At 38.0% G+C, this 13451-nt stretch overlaps 1 protein-coding gene across 2 annotated transcripts; it reads right to left on the bottom strand.

Annotated features, from left to right (window-relative positions):
- Positions 1-1263: 1263 nt before the first annotated feature.
- On the bottom strand, positions 1264-13451 carry CDO1 (cysteine dioxygenase type 1; the record flags this gene model as incomplete). 2 transcript variants are annotated; one of them, XM_080699305.1, is made up of 5 exons in its annotated part: positions 1264-1293; positions 3528-3697; positions 8223-8377; positions 10250-10327; positions 13282-13451. In XM_080699305.1, the coding sequence occupies 5 exons, from the start codon at positions 13449-13451 to the stop codon at positions 1264-1266; spliced, it is 603 nt and encodes a 200-aa protein (XP_080555431.1). The 2 variants fall into 2 exon arrangements, with proteins under 2 accessions (XP_080555431.1, XP_080555432.1); XM_080699306.1 differs by having other exon boundaries at positions 8223-8374.

Below are 13451 nucleotides of genomic sequence, written 5' to 3'. Positions count from 1 at the left end.
ACACATGGAGCAGGCTCAAATGCACACAAGGAAACAGGTGAGTTGGAGGCGACAGTGGACTGGAGGGACGGTCCCTTCCAAGGGTAGACTCTAGCTGGCTATTTGAGCCAATGAACATGTAGTGCAGACCTGGTATTGCCAGGTACATCAGATTTGCAAGAAGCTAGACACCTTCACCTTCAGCTTCCTCTATAAAATCCCTTTTTTTGTGTGGTGCTAAAGGTCCAACCCAGGACTTTGCATATGCTAAGCAAGTACTCTAACATTTCACCCTGATAGCTGCTTTTGAATGAAACTTCTTGGTTTTGCTACTGGGGGAATGAACACAGGGGCATTCTACTTCTGAGCTACATTTCCAGCTCTCTTTATTTTGAAACAGGGGCTTGCTAAGTTGCTAAGAGTCTCACTAAAATCATAAACTGTCCTCAAACATGCAATCCCCCTGTCTCAGCCTCCCATGTACAAGGATTACAGGCATGTGCTATCAAACTCAGTATGAATGCAGTTTTTTTTACCCTCATATTCTTACATTGTAGAAACATTTTCCACAGTACTTTTGGAAATCTAAGAAACTATCATGTGTGTAAATTTTTTTCAGAAAGACAACTTCAAATTGTTTTCAAATCCAGTTTTATTAAAATTATTTGGTGATTTTGGAAGCAGTACAAAATCTTTGACTAGACATGAGTTTATGTTTTGGTTTGTTGTAGGTTTGGGTACATGTATATTTCTAAATCCTCTGAGTTTCATTACCAAGAGGAAAATTGCCTTAAGTTTCTCTATTATTCATAGAAAAGAAATTTGTAAAATAATGTTTAAAAAATAAAATCCATAGATTCAAAAAATTATCTTCAAATATTAAGAATATACAAAGTATATTAAAGACACCTACATTTAAGTCCCCTAGTTAACAAAGCAGGCATTTGATATCTTGTTTTTACTTACTGTTAATTTGAAGAGACCAAGTGTTTCAAAAATCTATAAAAAAAAATCTCAATGAAAGAACCCAATTGGTTTCAATGCAAATGGAGGCGAGAACCGGAAGAGCACTGGACCTGGCCTTTAAATCACAAGGCTTTTCTTTAGTGGAATTTTTCTTCTGCAGTAGCTCAGGGCATTATTTCCTTACTTTATGTGTTACCATTAGCATCTGTCTTGCAGTAGACCTAATAATTGGCTTATTTAAGTGTATTACTGAACAGCACAAGGTGGGGGTTTCTTGTCCATGGCCTTAAAGCAAAACCTTGCTGGGTATGGAATTCCTTAGTTGTTCTCCAGTGAACCTGAAGTTGGCTGGAAGAAAAGAAAAAGGCAGGCTGGGTGAGAATCTTTACATATACAAGGCATTTTATTTAGCATGTCCTAAGCAGTATTGCTTTTCCAGCAATGTGTGAACACTTGGTCAAGACAGTGCAGCTTTTCTGTTTTGTTCCTGCGATAAGAATCTCTCCTAGAATTCAGAAGTGACATAAAAACAGGGTGGTGGCCTGAGAAAGTTCTGCCCTCCCTTCCTTCCAAGGCTAGGCTTTCATTAGATTCACGGGTATTGTTCTCATGTACTATTTCTGAACATTCCAAATACTAAATAAGCCTGGCATGGTGGCACACACTTGTAATCCCAGCATTTGGGAGGCTGAGACAGGAGGATTACGGTTCACAGCCAGCCTCAGCTACTTAGTGATGTCATTTGCAACTCAGTGAGACCCTGTTTCAAAATAAATAATAAAAAATAAGGCTGGGGATATATAGCCTGGAGGTAGAATGCCCATAGGTTGAATCCCCAGTACTGAAAAAAAAAAGAAAAAACCCAAACTAAATAAAAGCTGGGTGTGGTGATGAACACCTGCAATCCCAGTACTTGGGAGGCTAAGACAGGAGGATCACAGGCTCAAGGCCAGCCTTAGCAACTTAGCGAGACCCTGTTTTCAAAACAATAAACAAAATATTTTAAAAAGTGCTGGGAGTTTGCTTCCAAGGTAGAATGCCCCTAGGTTCAATCCCTAGTACCACAAAACAAATACTAAACATAGACTGTTCTTCTAAACAGCCACTTCATTTCACCAGATATAAAAGACTTGCATACATTACTGTTGGTTGGTTGTCTGATGTTTGTTCCTCAAGAAGGAACAGGGGCTAGGGATGCTGCTCAGTGGTGGAGTATTTACCTAACATGCACAAAGTTTTGGCTTCCATCCCCACCACAAGAAAACAAAACAAACAAAACCTGTTGGTATAGTTTATTCTCATTCATCTGTGATCCAACTAGAATCACACCTCAAAGGAAAAGCAAACTTGGCAATCAGACAAGTTTCTTTGGTTACATATCATCAAAATAGAGTCTTCACTTTACAAAAGTTAATTATGCAATTTATTTTTTGTTGTTCCAGCAAATTCAATCTATGAAAAGTAAGTCATAGCAGTTATAGAAAATAATATAGCTTTTTCTTTATTTCCTAAATAAATAAAGAGAAAACATTTTCTTTGGAAATGGACATATATTTAAAGTTTTTCCTGGAAACCCTTCTACCTCTGGGCTACACTCCCAGACCTATTTTTTTACTTTTTATTTGGAAACAGGGTCTGTTAAGCCAGCAAGGCTGGCTTTGAACCTGCGCGATACTCCTGTCTCCGCCTCCCAAGTGCATAGATTACAAGCGTGCGCCACCATGCCTGGCCCTAATGTTTTTATATAAATTGAGAATATAGTCTACAAAGTTTAAGATACAATTAAGATATACTGGGTTTTGCCAGGCGTGGTGGCGCACGCTTGTAATCCCCGTGCTTGGGAGGCGGAGACAGGAGGATTGCGCTGGTTCAGAGCCAGCCTCGCTGGCTTAAGAGATCCTGATTCCAAATAAAAAAAAAGTTAAAAAATAGGTCTGGGAGTATAGCCTGTGGGAGTGTATCCCGGAGGTAGAAGGGCTTCCAGGAACCCCAGTACCACCAAAAAAAAAAAAGATATACTGAATTTTTCCCGAGTTAAGGTTCATCTCATTTTTCAATTAAAAGATGTTAAAAGGAAATACAGTAAGAGTTATGCACATCTATGTTTGTATCACATTGAATCTTGCTATGATATATAGTTGCAGTGCACTGATAAAAGTATTAAAAAGAATGCTTAGCAGGCATAGTGGTGCATGCTTGTAATCCTCATGCTTGGGAGGTGGAGACAGGAGGATCACGCAGGTTCGAAGCCTTGAAGCCAGCCTTGCTGGCTTAAGAGACCCTGTTCCCAAATATATATATATACACACACACACATATACACACATATATACATATACATACATACATATATATATATATATATATATATATATATATATATATGTGTGTGTGTGTGTGTGTGTGTCTGGGAGTGTAGCCTGGAGGTAGAAGGGTTTCCAGGAACCCCAGTACCACCAAAAAAAAAGGAAGAATGCTTAGATTTTAAAATATTTGAATATCTAGAACAACAGCAATGTACACAATGTACTATTGCCAACCCACAGACATTTAAACCCCAGAGAGGAAGAAGTTATACTTACAAATGGAGTCCTGATTCCAAATTTGCTGTGGAATGTCATAGTGACTTTGTTTTTATGTCCTGTTCTTTGATCAAAGGCGTGGCATGTGTCAAAAGGCGGACTGTACAAGTGAAGGCTCACGGCAGGTTCTGTGTGACTGATGTTCTCTACTCGATGTAAGCCAATAGAATCTGAACAAATATAAAAGGGCAGAAAAGAAGTTGAACTTTAGATCATAGCTGAAGGTAAAAATTTTGTTAACCAACTATGATCATGAGACAATATTGATACATATGGAGTTAACAGAAATTAGTTAAATTAAATTTCAGTTAAAGATAGTGACATGTATGCATTAACTTCTGCTCTTTCCTGAAATACCCTCCCACTTCAGTAAATAATAATAATAATAATAATAATAATAATAATAATAATATAAAAATGTTACAACATACAGAGACAAAGAAAATAGAAAAAGAGAAAACACTGGTGAAAATTTGTAAATTTGAAAGATAGATGGCTTTGCAAGGGAGGGGAAGCTAAATCCCAAGCCAGTTGTGGGGAAAGCAAAACAATAATCTGATTTGTATCTTGAAACTCTTAAATAACTAGGAACTGGCAGTACCAAGCACTTCTGGAAATGAGACTGAAGATAGGCTCACCTGTACTAACTGGTTGAAGCCTTTTTCTTCTTCTTCTGGTACTAGTGATTGAATCCAGGAGCATTCTACCTCTGAGCTACACCCCTGCCCTACTTCATTTTTTTTGTTGTTTTGTTTTGAAACTGGTCTCAAACCTGCAATCTTTCCATCTAGGCCTCCCAGGTACTGGGATTACAAACATACACTACCACATTCACTTTTGAAAGCCTAAATAGGCTTCTTAAGTAGGAAGAAGAGTCTCAAATTCCTTTCACCAATTCTCCCTCCCTTTTCTTCCAATAGAAGACAGAGATCTATTTTCTAGAAAGAGTATAATAGATCCCCTTGGGACTAGTGAACACCAGGTGAAAAAAAAACCCAATAAATTAAGCAAAAAATTTACACATTGAATGGTAAGATCTCTGTTTTCCTCTCTATCTAGCTTCCAGAGAAGATTTTTTTTTTTCTCCAGACAGAAGATGGCAAACTTCTCAAGGAATTTTATTGGCTCAAGAAAAAAGCTATAAAGCTTTTGTCAATGGGAGTTCTTCAAGGAAAAGGCTCTGCCAGACTATCACAGAGTGAAAACCAGTCAACAAGCCCCACTTCTTTGTTCAGAGCTACCAGTTAACTTTTTGTTCCAGTTTTTATACATTATCACATAGCCAAGGCCACTAGACATTTGAGCTGGCCTATAGTACAGAAGACAGAGGGCAGAATGGTGTGAAACAGTAGTTACTCAGGGAAAGACTTTAAAAAGCCTACCATTAACTGTCCTCAGAAAGATAAAATATAAAAGGACCAGGAAATTAAAGAAACTTTTAGAAATAAAAACCCAAATAGAAGGGTTGACAGAAAAAGCTAAACCAAGACTCAAAAGATAAAGAGAAAATAGGAAAGAGGAAAAAAAAGTCAGATGAATGGTTCAGGAGGTTTAATATCTAAACAATAGGAGTATCTCAGAAACACAATAAGAAATAATCTGAGAATATTTTTTTGAATTGAAGGACACAAATGTCCAGATTCAAAGCACCCACTGATACTCGTACAAAACATCATCAAATAAGACACATCAGCATGTAATTTTACAGTACTGGGGAGAGGATGAAGGCAACAGAAGAGAAGATTTCAAAAATTTCTAGAAAAAAAATAGGTTTCACAGAGTTAGAAATCAGAATGGCAGTGAGCTTTATAGAAGAATAATGGAAACTAAAAGACAAAGAGATTATGTTCACAGTTGTAAAGGACAATGCTTATCAGGTCACAGTCTATATCCAACTAAATTAGCAATCAAGTTGCAATAATTGAATGCAGACATTTTGGGATATATGAGGTCTCAGAAATTTACCTCCCTCATAGAACCATTAGAAGAAATAAATGCTTTCCAAAATTATGGTGTGAAGCAAAAACAAAGAAAATGGGAGCCCAGGAAACAGGGAAACCACCCCAGGAAAGTAAAGGAGCGCTTGGGGTGATGTAAGGGGACCTCAAGTTGACAGCAAAGCCCTGGCCTAGAGGTCACCCACACTGCACTGAAGCAGTAAGAAAGAGAGCCTTGGTTGAGAAGCATCTTCAAGATTAGAAAGCAAAACAGAAACAAAGATACCCATAGAATAAAGCCAAGAAACAGAGATTTAAGGTTCTACTCCTAGCTAGAGGGACAAGCCAGACTACATTTGAAGAAGGCACAACTTTAGGAAATCTCCAGTTTTCTTTAATTATAAAAGTGGGATCTGTAAATGCCTTGATTCTATAACTTACTGCTTTCATAAAACTCTGGATTAAGGATAACTTTGAACAAATATTTAATTTTCCTAAGAACTTACCTTTATACAAATACTTTTTTTTATTCTTTCACTTGTAGGTACATACACCATGCATTATAGATAATCTAACAAGCAAAAGTCATCCAAAAATAAGCCACCCATAGTTTAGAGAAACCTCTGGGCTTCTCTAACACTATGAACCTTACTGTTGTTAATTCCAACATCATCATTATTATAATTATATTATTATTATATTTTTCTCTGCCTCCTTTTGTTTTATATTCATGATATACCTTCCATCATAGTAATACTGGGCCTTTCTTGATATTTATGAAGGCAGTAACATCCACACCCTATCAAATTTTATGCCCACTACAAAGGATGCCTTAGTCTCCTTTCTCTTCTCCTCCATCCTATGATGCATGCTACCAAATCAATCAAGATTTTCCTAATTGCAACTCTGCTGATTAAAGAAAACTTGTATTTTAAGTTGGTCATGGAAGTCCAGGTCCTCATTTCATTTTATCCTCCTACTACTCTCTGACCAAACCTATTCTCTTTTCTTCTTTTCATCCCAGTCCTGAAGTTTCCATTCTTGGAAAGAACTATGCTTTCACTCATGTTTTTTCTTGTTCTCAAAGCTTCCTCCCCTTGATCAATATCCATCTCATCCTTATCATACATCTTTAAAAATTTGAGGTTGAAATTTGCAGCTTTTAAGTTTTGGGTACATTACAGAAATATTTAGCATATCCCACCCAATGTTTTACTAACTGACAAAAATTCACATAAAAACCTGAATTTCCAACTTCTGCAGAAAAATAAAGATGATCTCACTGGAGCAGTGTTGACTGCTGTGACCCAGGTGTGGCATGCATGCTCCAGTTCACCACAGCCTTGTCCCACCTCACCTCCTTACTTTATACAAGGGGCTTCTACAGATTTACATGGAGACCCTTGAAAAAGATTACCTATTTTTCAAGATCTAATATACTTTCTCAAAGACTGATGCTAGCTGAAAGTAAACTTTCTGAAAGGCTTCTGGTTGCATTGTATACAGTACAGGTAACAAATTGTAAATATGGTGTACCTTATATATAATGACCCTCAAATATTTGAGAAAATGTATCACGTTTTCTATCACATAGGAAACAGCTTTGTGTTATGTAGAGAAAAAATTATTAATCTGACTTTGCATTCTTAAACTAAAGAGATAACAAATTTAGGCCAAGTATTACGGCCAATACTAGACTTTTAGAAGCCAGGCACAGTGATGCATAGATGCATACCTCTAATACCAGTACTTGAGAAGCTGAGACTGGAGGACTGCAAGTTTGAGGCCAGCCTGGACAACTTAATAAGATCCTGTCTCAAAATAGTAAGTAAAATAGAGCTGGTATAGCTCAGAAGTAGAAGGCCCCTGAAGTCCATCCCCAACGACACACACATACACACACACACACACACACACACACACACACACTCTGTATGTATGTAAAAGGGAGAACTGGCTTTTCCAGGAAAACCTTTGTAATACTTTATTTTATATTAAGTGAAATAGCATCCTAGTTGAGAGCATGTGCTTTGGAATCAAATTGCTTTAGCTCAAATCCTAGCTGCCACTTAAAAGCCAAGTAACCTTGGACAAGCTATTTAATCATTCTATGTGTTGGTAACCTCATCTGTAAACAAGAATAAAAAAAATATATGTTTTACTAAGTTTTTTGGAAAGTTACTATCCCTTTTAGGAATATACAAGTTAAATCACTGCCTTGTCTGAAAAGCATTTGGCTACTCCAACTACATTTAGGGGAAAGAATGAATTCTTGGTAAGATATCTATAATAAATCACTGCCTCAAACACATACTTTGTAAAATCTCCCTTGAGAGATTTTAAAGTCTTTTAGGTATGCTGTATGCATTAAAAAAAAAAAAAAATAGTGGCTGGCTGGTGTTCTTAATCAATTCCAGAACATTTTCTAACACAAGGATGACTATTTCCAACATGATCTAACTTTTTTGTTGAAAGACTCTATTTAATGTGAGTTTATATTCTATTCTAATTATCCTGAGTTTTGACAATTAAATGACCTTTTTAATGGATGCTAATCTGTATGCACATGTTTTTAATGATTCAAACCCAGATGCAAAGTCTTAAAATACAAAGCCCATTATATTTTTCGGTCATTTCCGAAGTATTTTCAATCATGACTTAAAGGCAGGTTCCACTAACCATGTGTAAATAACCAATATTTCAGATAAGAGTTCACAGTTTTTCCCACTTGCTTTTAAGAGAAAGGATAGGGTATTACCATTGATGTAGGCACATTGGTTTTCCCTCAAGGTTCTTTCAGACTTCTTGGTCATCTCATTGGACTTTTTGTCAGGCCAGGCAAATAATGTCTCCTTTAGATTTCCTTGTAGCATCTTCAGAAAGCAGTGGGAATCCGTGTGATCATGAATGCTGCTATATATACACAAAATGACAACTGAACTCAGTAGTTGTCCAGTACCAAGTAGGCTCAGACTGGACACTACACACTGCCAGGAAGATACAAATCCATTTCAGCTGGATTTTCAAAGTGTCATCAATTTACAATCCAACATTGTTCAGGGCCAAGTAATAAAATGCCACCCATTTCAAGTCATATAAGGGGCACAGTTCTGATGCCTACTCCTACCAAACAGCAATTATTTTATTTGATCATACTGGGGATTGAAGCCAGAAGCATTCTGCCTCTGAGCTACACCCTCAGAAATTCTTATTTTTTATTTCTGAAAGAGGGTCTTGCTAAATTGCTGAGGTTAGTCTCGAACCTTCAATCTTCCTGTTTTAGTCTCCCAAGTACCAGGATTACAGGCATGTGCTACCATGCTCAGCTGAGCAATTAATATTTTAATGATTTTGTAGTAGTAATTAGATGACAAAACACAAAATAAGCAACCTTTTATCACCCCCTAAATATAGCTTTTAATAAATCACTTAGGCTGAGCTACTTGATCATGAAAGTTCATTAGAAGTGGAAGACGGCTTTCTCAACATTGAATGCCATGAGCTTGATTCCCAATACTGCAAAAAAACCACCTTGAATACATACAATTTTTGTCAGTTTTACTTTCAAACAAATTTTTGAAAAAAAAATACATTAGAGAATTTTTTTAAAAGAACAAAGCTAATCATCTGTAATAATTGTACCACAATAAGAAGATCATTTAGAATTTTACTTAGTGTTTTTTTCCTCAGGCCTTTACTCTTTTTTTCATGGGAAAAGGGGAAGGAGGCATGTGTATTCATGTTATCAAACTAAAATCATACTATAAAGTATATGTAATGTTAATATCCTATAGATTTAGAGTAGCCTAACGTGATTACTTCCTAATATGGAGGTAAGAGTAAAGTGGATAAAGCAAATTGCATTTGAGGAAAAATGAGTTAGTTCATGTAACAATAGAGTAAATAGCATTTAGGTACATGAAATCATACTGGCTACAGAGTTGATTAAAATATACCAACATGTGTATGTGTTTAGTATTTATTTTATATGTTGAATTCTATTAACTTATATATGTACCATAAAATCTACTCCCTAAATCTTGTTGAGTCATATCCCTAATAATCTTTCAAAAAATATGAATGAATGAATGAGTCTAACTCCATTTCCATAGAAGTAAATAGATGTACTCTACAGTATAACTTTCTAAAGCCTTGTAAATCTAAATTTCCTTTCTCCCATCAATTTTGTTTTTTCTTTTTATAGCATTCTCAAATACCGAGAAGAATCTTCTTAAAAAGATAACAATGTTCAGTTGATAATAAGACTGACACATATACAAACTAAAGATAAAGAACCAATTTTTAAATAATCAGTATTAGTTTAAGTTGCCTACTTCTTTAACTACAAGCTAAATAATTAATTTGAAATAGAATGAAATTCCCTGAATTTGTGAAATATTTTTCTATTTCCAAATATTGATGGTTTGGTCTTTGGTCCCACAATTGTTTACACCTCAAACACCACAAAGGTCAGATTGAAGCACAATTACATAAAAAGTTTAACTCCATAAAAGACAGGGAGGAGTGGGGAATTAAGGTAATTATTTTTAAGGTACTTATTTATCTTTTTTTAACTTGAGGACAGTTTTAATGTACATGGTATATGCCTGACACCCCCCACCCCCCACCATGCTAATTCCCATGAGAATTTTTACTGGGATTAGGGGACAGTGTGAACAAATAATTCTAAAATGTGATGTTAGTTCTTGCAAGATTAGTAGCTAGCCTGGCACTGAGTATTTTTCATATGTTGGGACAGAAATCCAAAATAAATTTTTCTATTACCTTCCATGTCCTTCACCCCAACATAGAATCATCAGATTAAATTTTCCATTTCCTTGATCCACTAGATTTCGGGTATATCTAAAAAAAAAAAAGAAAAAAAAGAATGTATTCCAATTTGCTGAAACAAGTAGTAGGAAAAATAAGTATCACAAAGTATCATTCATTCGCAAACTTAAAAGTGTTATTTCTACCTCTATGAAGTTTAGAATATTGTTTTCTAACTAGAATGCAGTACAAATGAAAAATAATTTTAACAGCCAATTTTTGACCTTTCAAAATTTGGGTTTTTTTTTGTTTGTTTGCTAGTCCACAATGACAAGGTGTGTGTGTATATGTGTATATATGCGTCTGTGGGAAGGACTGGAGATTGAACCCAGGGGCATTTTACCTCTGTGCTACACCCCTAGTCTTATTTATTTTTTATTTTGAAACATATCACTAAGTTGCTGAGGGCCTTGCTAAATTGCTGAGGTTGGCCTAGAAAACCTGGGATTCTCCTGTCTCAGCCACCCAAGTACTGGGATTACAGGCATATACTACCATACTTGTTAAGATCTGTATTTTGAATTATATTTAAAGTTTTAATTAATGGCATGAAAGATGATGGGGGGGTGGTCTCAAACTGATAAAGTGTATTACAGAAGTTGTTTGCAAAGTGCATTAACTGCTCCAGGGAAGAATGTTGCTATTGTTTGGGGCTTATTTTCTGGTAGCTAAAGTAGGACTTTGAGGGTGAGGGGAAGGCTCATTAAATAGCTGTTCTAGAATTCTCCTTAGTTTTACTATTAAAGCTCAGATACAAACCACATTCAAAAGCACTCATAAGGAAAAGTTCTACACAAATAAGGTGGGGGTTGATCTAAAGACCAAAACAAAGGCTATATTAGGGAAGAATACTAAACCTAACCTTTTCTTTTTTTTACAGTTAGGAGAAAGCAATTATCCCCCCCCCCAATCCAAGCCAAATTAACTATCATATCCATGTCAGGGGAGGGGGGTTTTAAAGGTGGTATTGGCCCAAGAGGTATTATTGTTACCATCTAATTAAACATATATGATAGCTATGACATTCACTTATACCATGAATTTTAAGAGAAGGGATCTATACCCTGTTTTTTGTAGTGTTGGTTCACTGTTTACTTATATCCTGCAATGTCCTTCTGTCCTGCCTCTCCCTCATCTACCATCCCCCAGGTTCAGGGTCAGGTACCTGCAGAGCATGATCTTGAGGGAGTTACTTGGTAAGTAGTTTTTAGCTGTCATTGTTTGTAGCTCTTTTTGACCTAATAAAGGGCTGTCATTACACACAGCCTTTTATTCAAAGCAAACTAGGTTTCTGTACCAGGTTTCTACTTCTCCCTCCACCAATCTCCTCTAGGCCTTCTTACAGAGAGTTACCATTTGGCCCACATTGGAACATATTTTATGGATCATATTCTGTATTGGTACTTCTGCGTTGCCCATCCAAACCTTCAAGGTCCTAGATAGATCAAAATCCTTCACAGTGCTACACACCTATTCTATGCCCCAAATGCTAGTACATTCATTTCTGCTGGCCCTTCCTTCTCTCTACTTTTTCAAGCCCATTGGGTACTACACTATTACCTGAATGAGCCTTGCTTTAGGTCAAGCAAGCCAGTGGGTTATATTTCACAAGGTTTTCCAGTCAGCACTAGTTCAAGGCCTCTGAAAATGCTTTCGTTCTAAAGATTGGGAGCGATTATAGCCCACCCTAGTTAATTAATTTCACTTGGTCAAAACTATTACAGTGTTACAGGTTTAGAGGAAATTGATCAGTGGTTAAGTGTGGGCTCTGGAACAATAGTCCGATTTGGTTGTATATAGTCTGGACCCTGGCAGAAATAAAACTTTGTGCAGGTTATTCAATCTTTTCCTTGATTATTAGTTTTTGCTTGTAAAGTAGGAGTAAGAATGCCTTCTGTGAGTCCCTATCCCATAGCAAGCTCTCAGTTATTTGGAGTAAATATAGATAAAATTGAAAAGCTAGAACTTCGGGTAGGTTTACTGACAGCCACGGAAGGGCCTTACAAGAGCTGAGTTGACAGGCACCAAGAGAAATCCTAAAGCCAGTTTGCAAATGAAAAACGGGATCCTAAGTGGCCTTCAATTTTCTATTTCAAATCCTAAAACAGTTGAAACGGTCCTTGCTAACAAAACTTGACTCAACATCCTACATGTTAAGGAGAGGTGCCCAAGAGAAACTAACTTCTAAGGAGAAGAGATCTCTTCTTGCTCTTCTTTTGGATACCTTCCTCTCGCCAGTCTTCATGGAGTTGACCGAAAGTACTGAAGCGCTTACTTGCTCTTTGGAAAAGCAGCCCGCCTCACCCTTTGCAATGACTAAATTTTAGTTCTGGCCACAGAGGATTTAAAATATTTTTTTACGGGGTCTTCAAAGACCCCAGCCTACCAGGCTACCTTACTCAAGCGCATCCGGGAAGTAGAGGTCTTCTGTGCACAACCCAAATGCTTGGACAGAGGAGTAGAGAAAGCCTAAAGTGTGCGGGCTGAAACCCCACTAGGCGGTGTATTTCATTTTCGAAGCCGCTTTGTGGATTTGAACAAACCCGCATTCGGGGAGGTTAATTTGGTTTGGAAGAGTGAGAGAACAGAAATTGGATAGTAGCGGCAGACAAAAGTATCTGTTTTACATTAGCAAAAAAAAAAAAAAAAAACGCCTGCTGGAAGGTGCCTGGTTGCAGGGGCCTGAGGCGCAGTGATGGAGAACGGAGAATTGTGTCCCCCGCCAGCCGGCACCCTTCCTTCCCAGCCCAGCCAGTCCCTGGCTCCGGGTGGCTGGTGCGGGGGAGGTCCAGGCACCAGGGGCGGCCAGCACTGCGGGAGGCCTTGTTTCCGAGGCCGGGTGGAGCGGGGTGAAGCTGGCCCTGCCGGCAGGCGAGGAGACCACAGAACAGCTCGCAGCCTCGGGGTGGCCCCCCTCCCAGCGCCGTCCGCTGCGGTCGAGGCAGGAGGCCGAGGAGAGCGGCGGGCGCCGGGGCTGCGGGGCTCACCTGTACTGGTCGAACTTGGCGTAGGCTGCCCACTCGGCGGGGTCACTCTCGTAGGCTTCCATGACGGCCTGCACCTCCTCCACATTCACCTCGTCGCCGGCGAAGAGCTGGTGCAGGATGCGGATGAGGTCGGCCAGGGTCCGCGGCTTCAGCACCTCGGTGTGCTCCAT

The sequence above is a fragment of the Muscardinus avellanarius genome, assembly GCF_963383645.1.
Source record: "Muscardinus avellanarius genome assembly, chromosome: 7".
Taxonomy (NCBI): domain Eukaryota; kingdom Metazoa; phylum Chordata; class Mammalia; order Rodentia; family Gliridae; genus Muscardinus; species Muscardinus avellanarius.
Note: the sequence above shows the minus strand (reverse complement) of the source record. Positions and strands in the feature narration are given on the sequence as shown.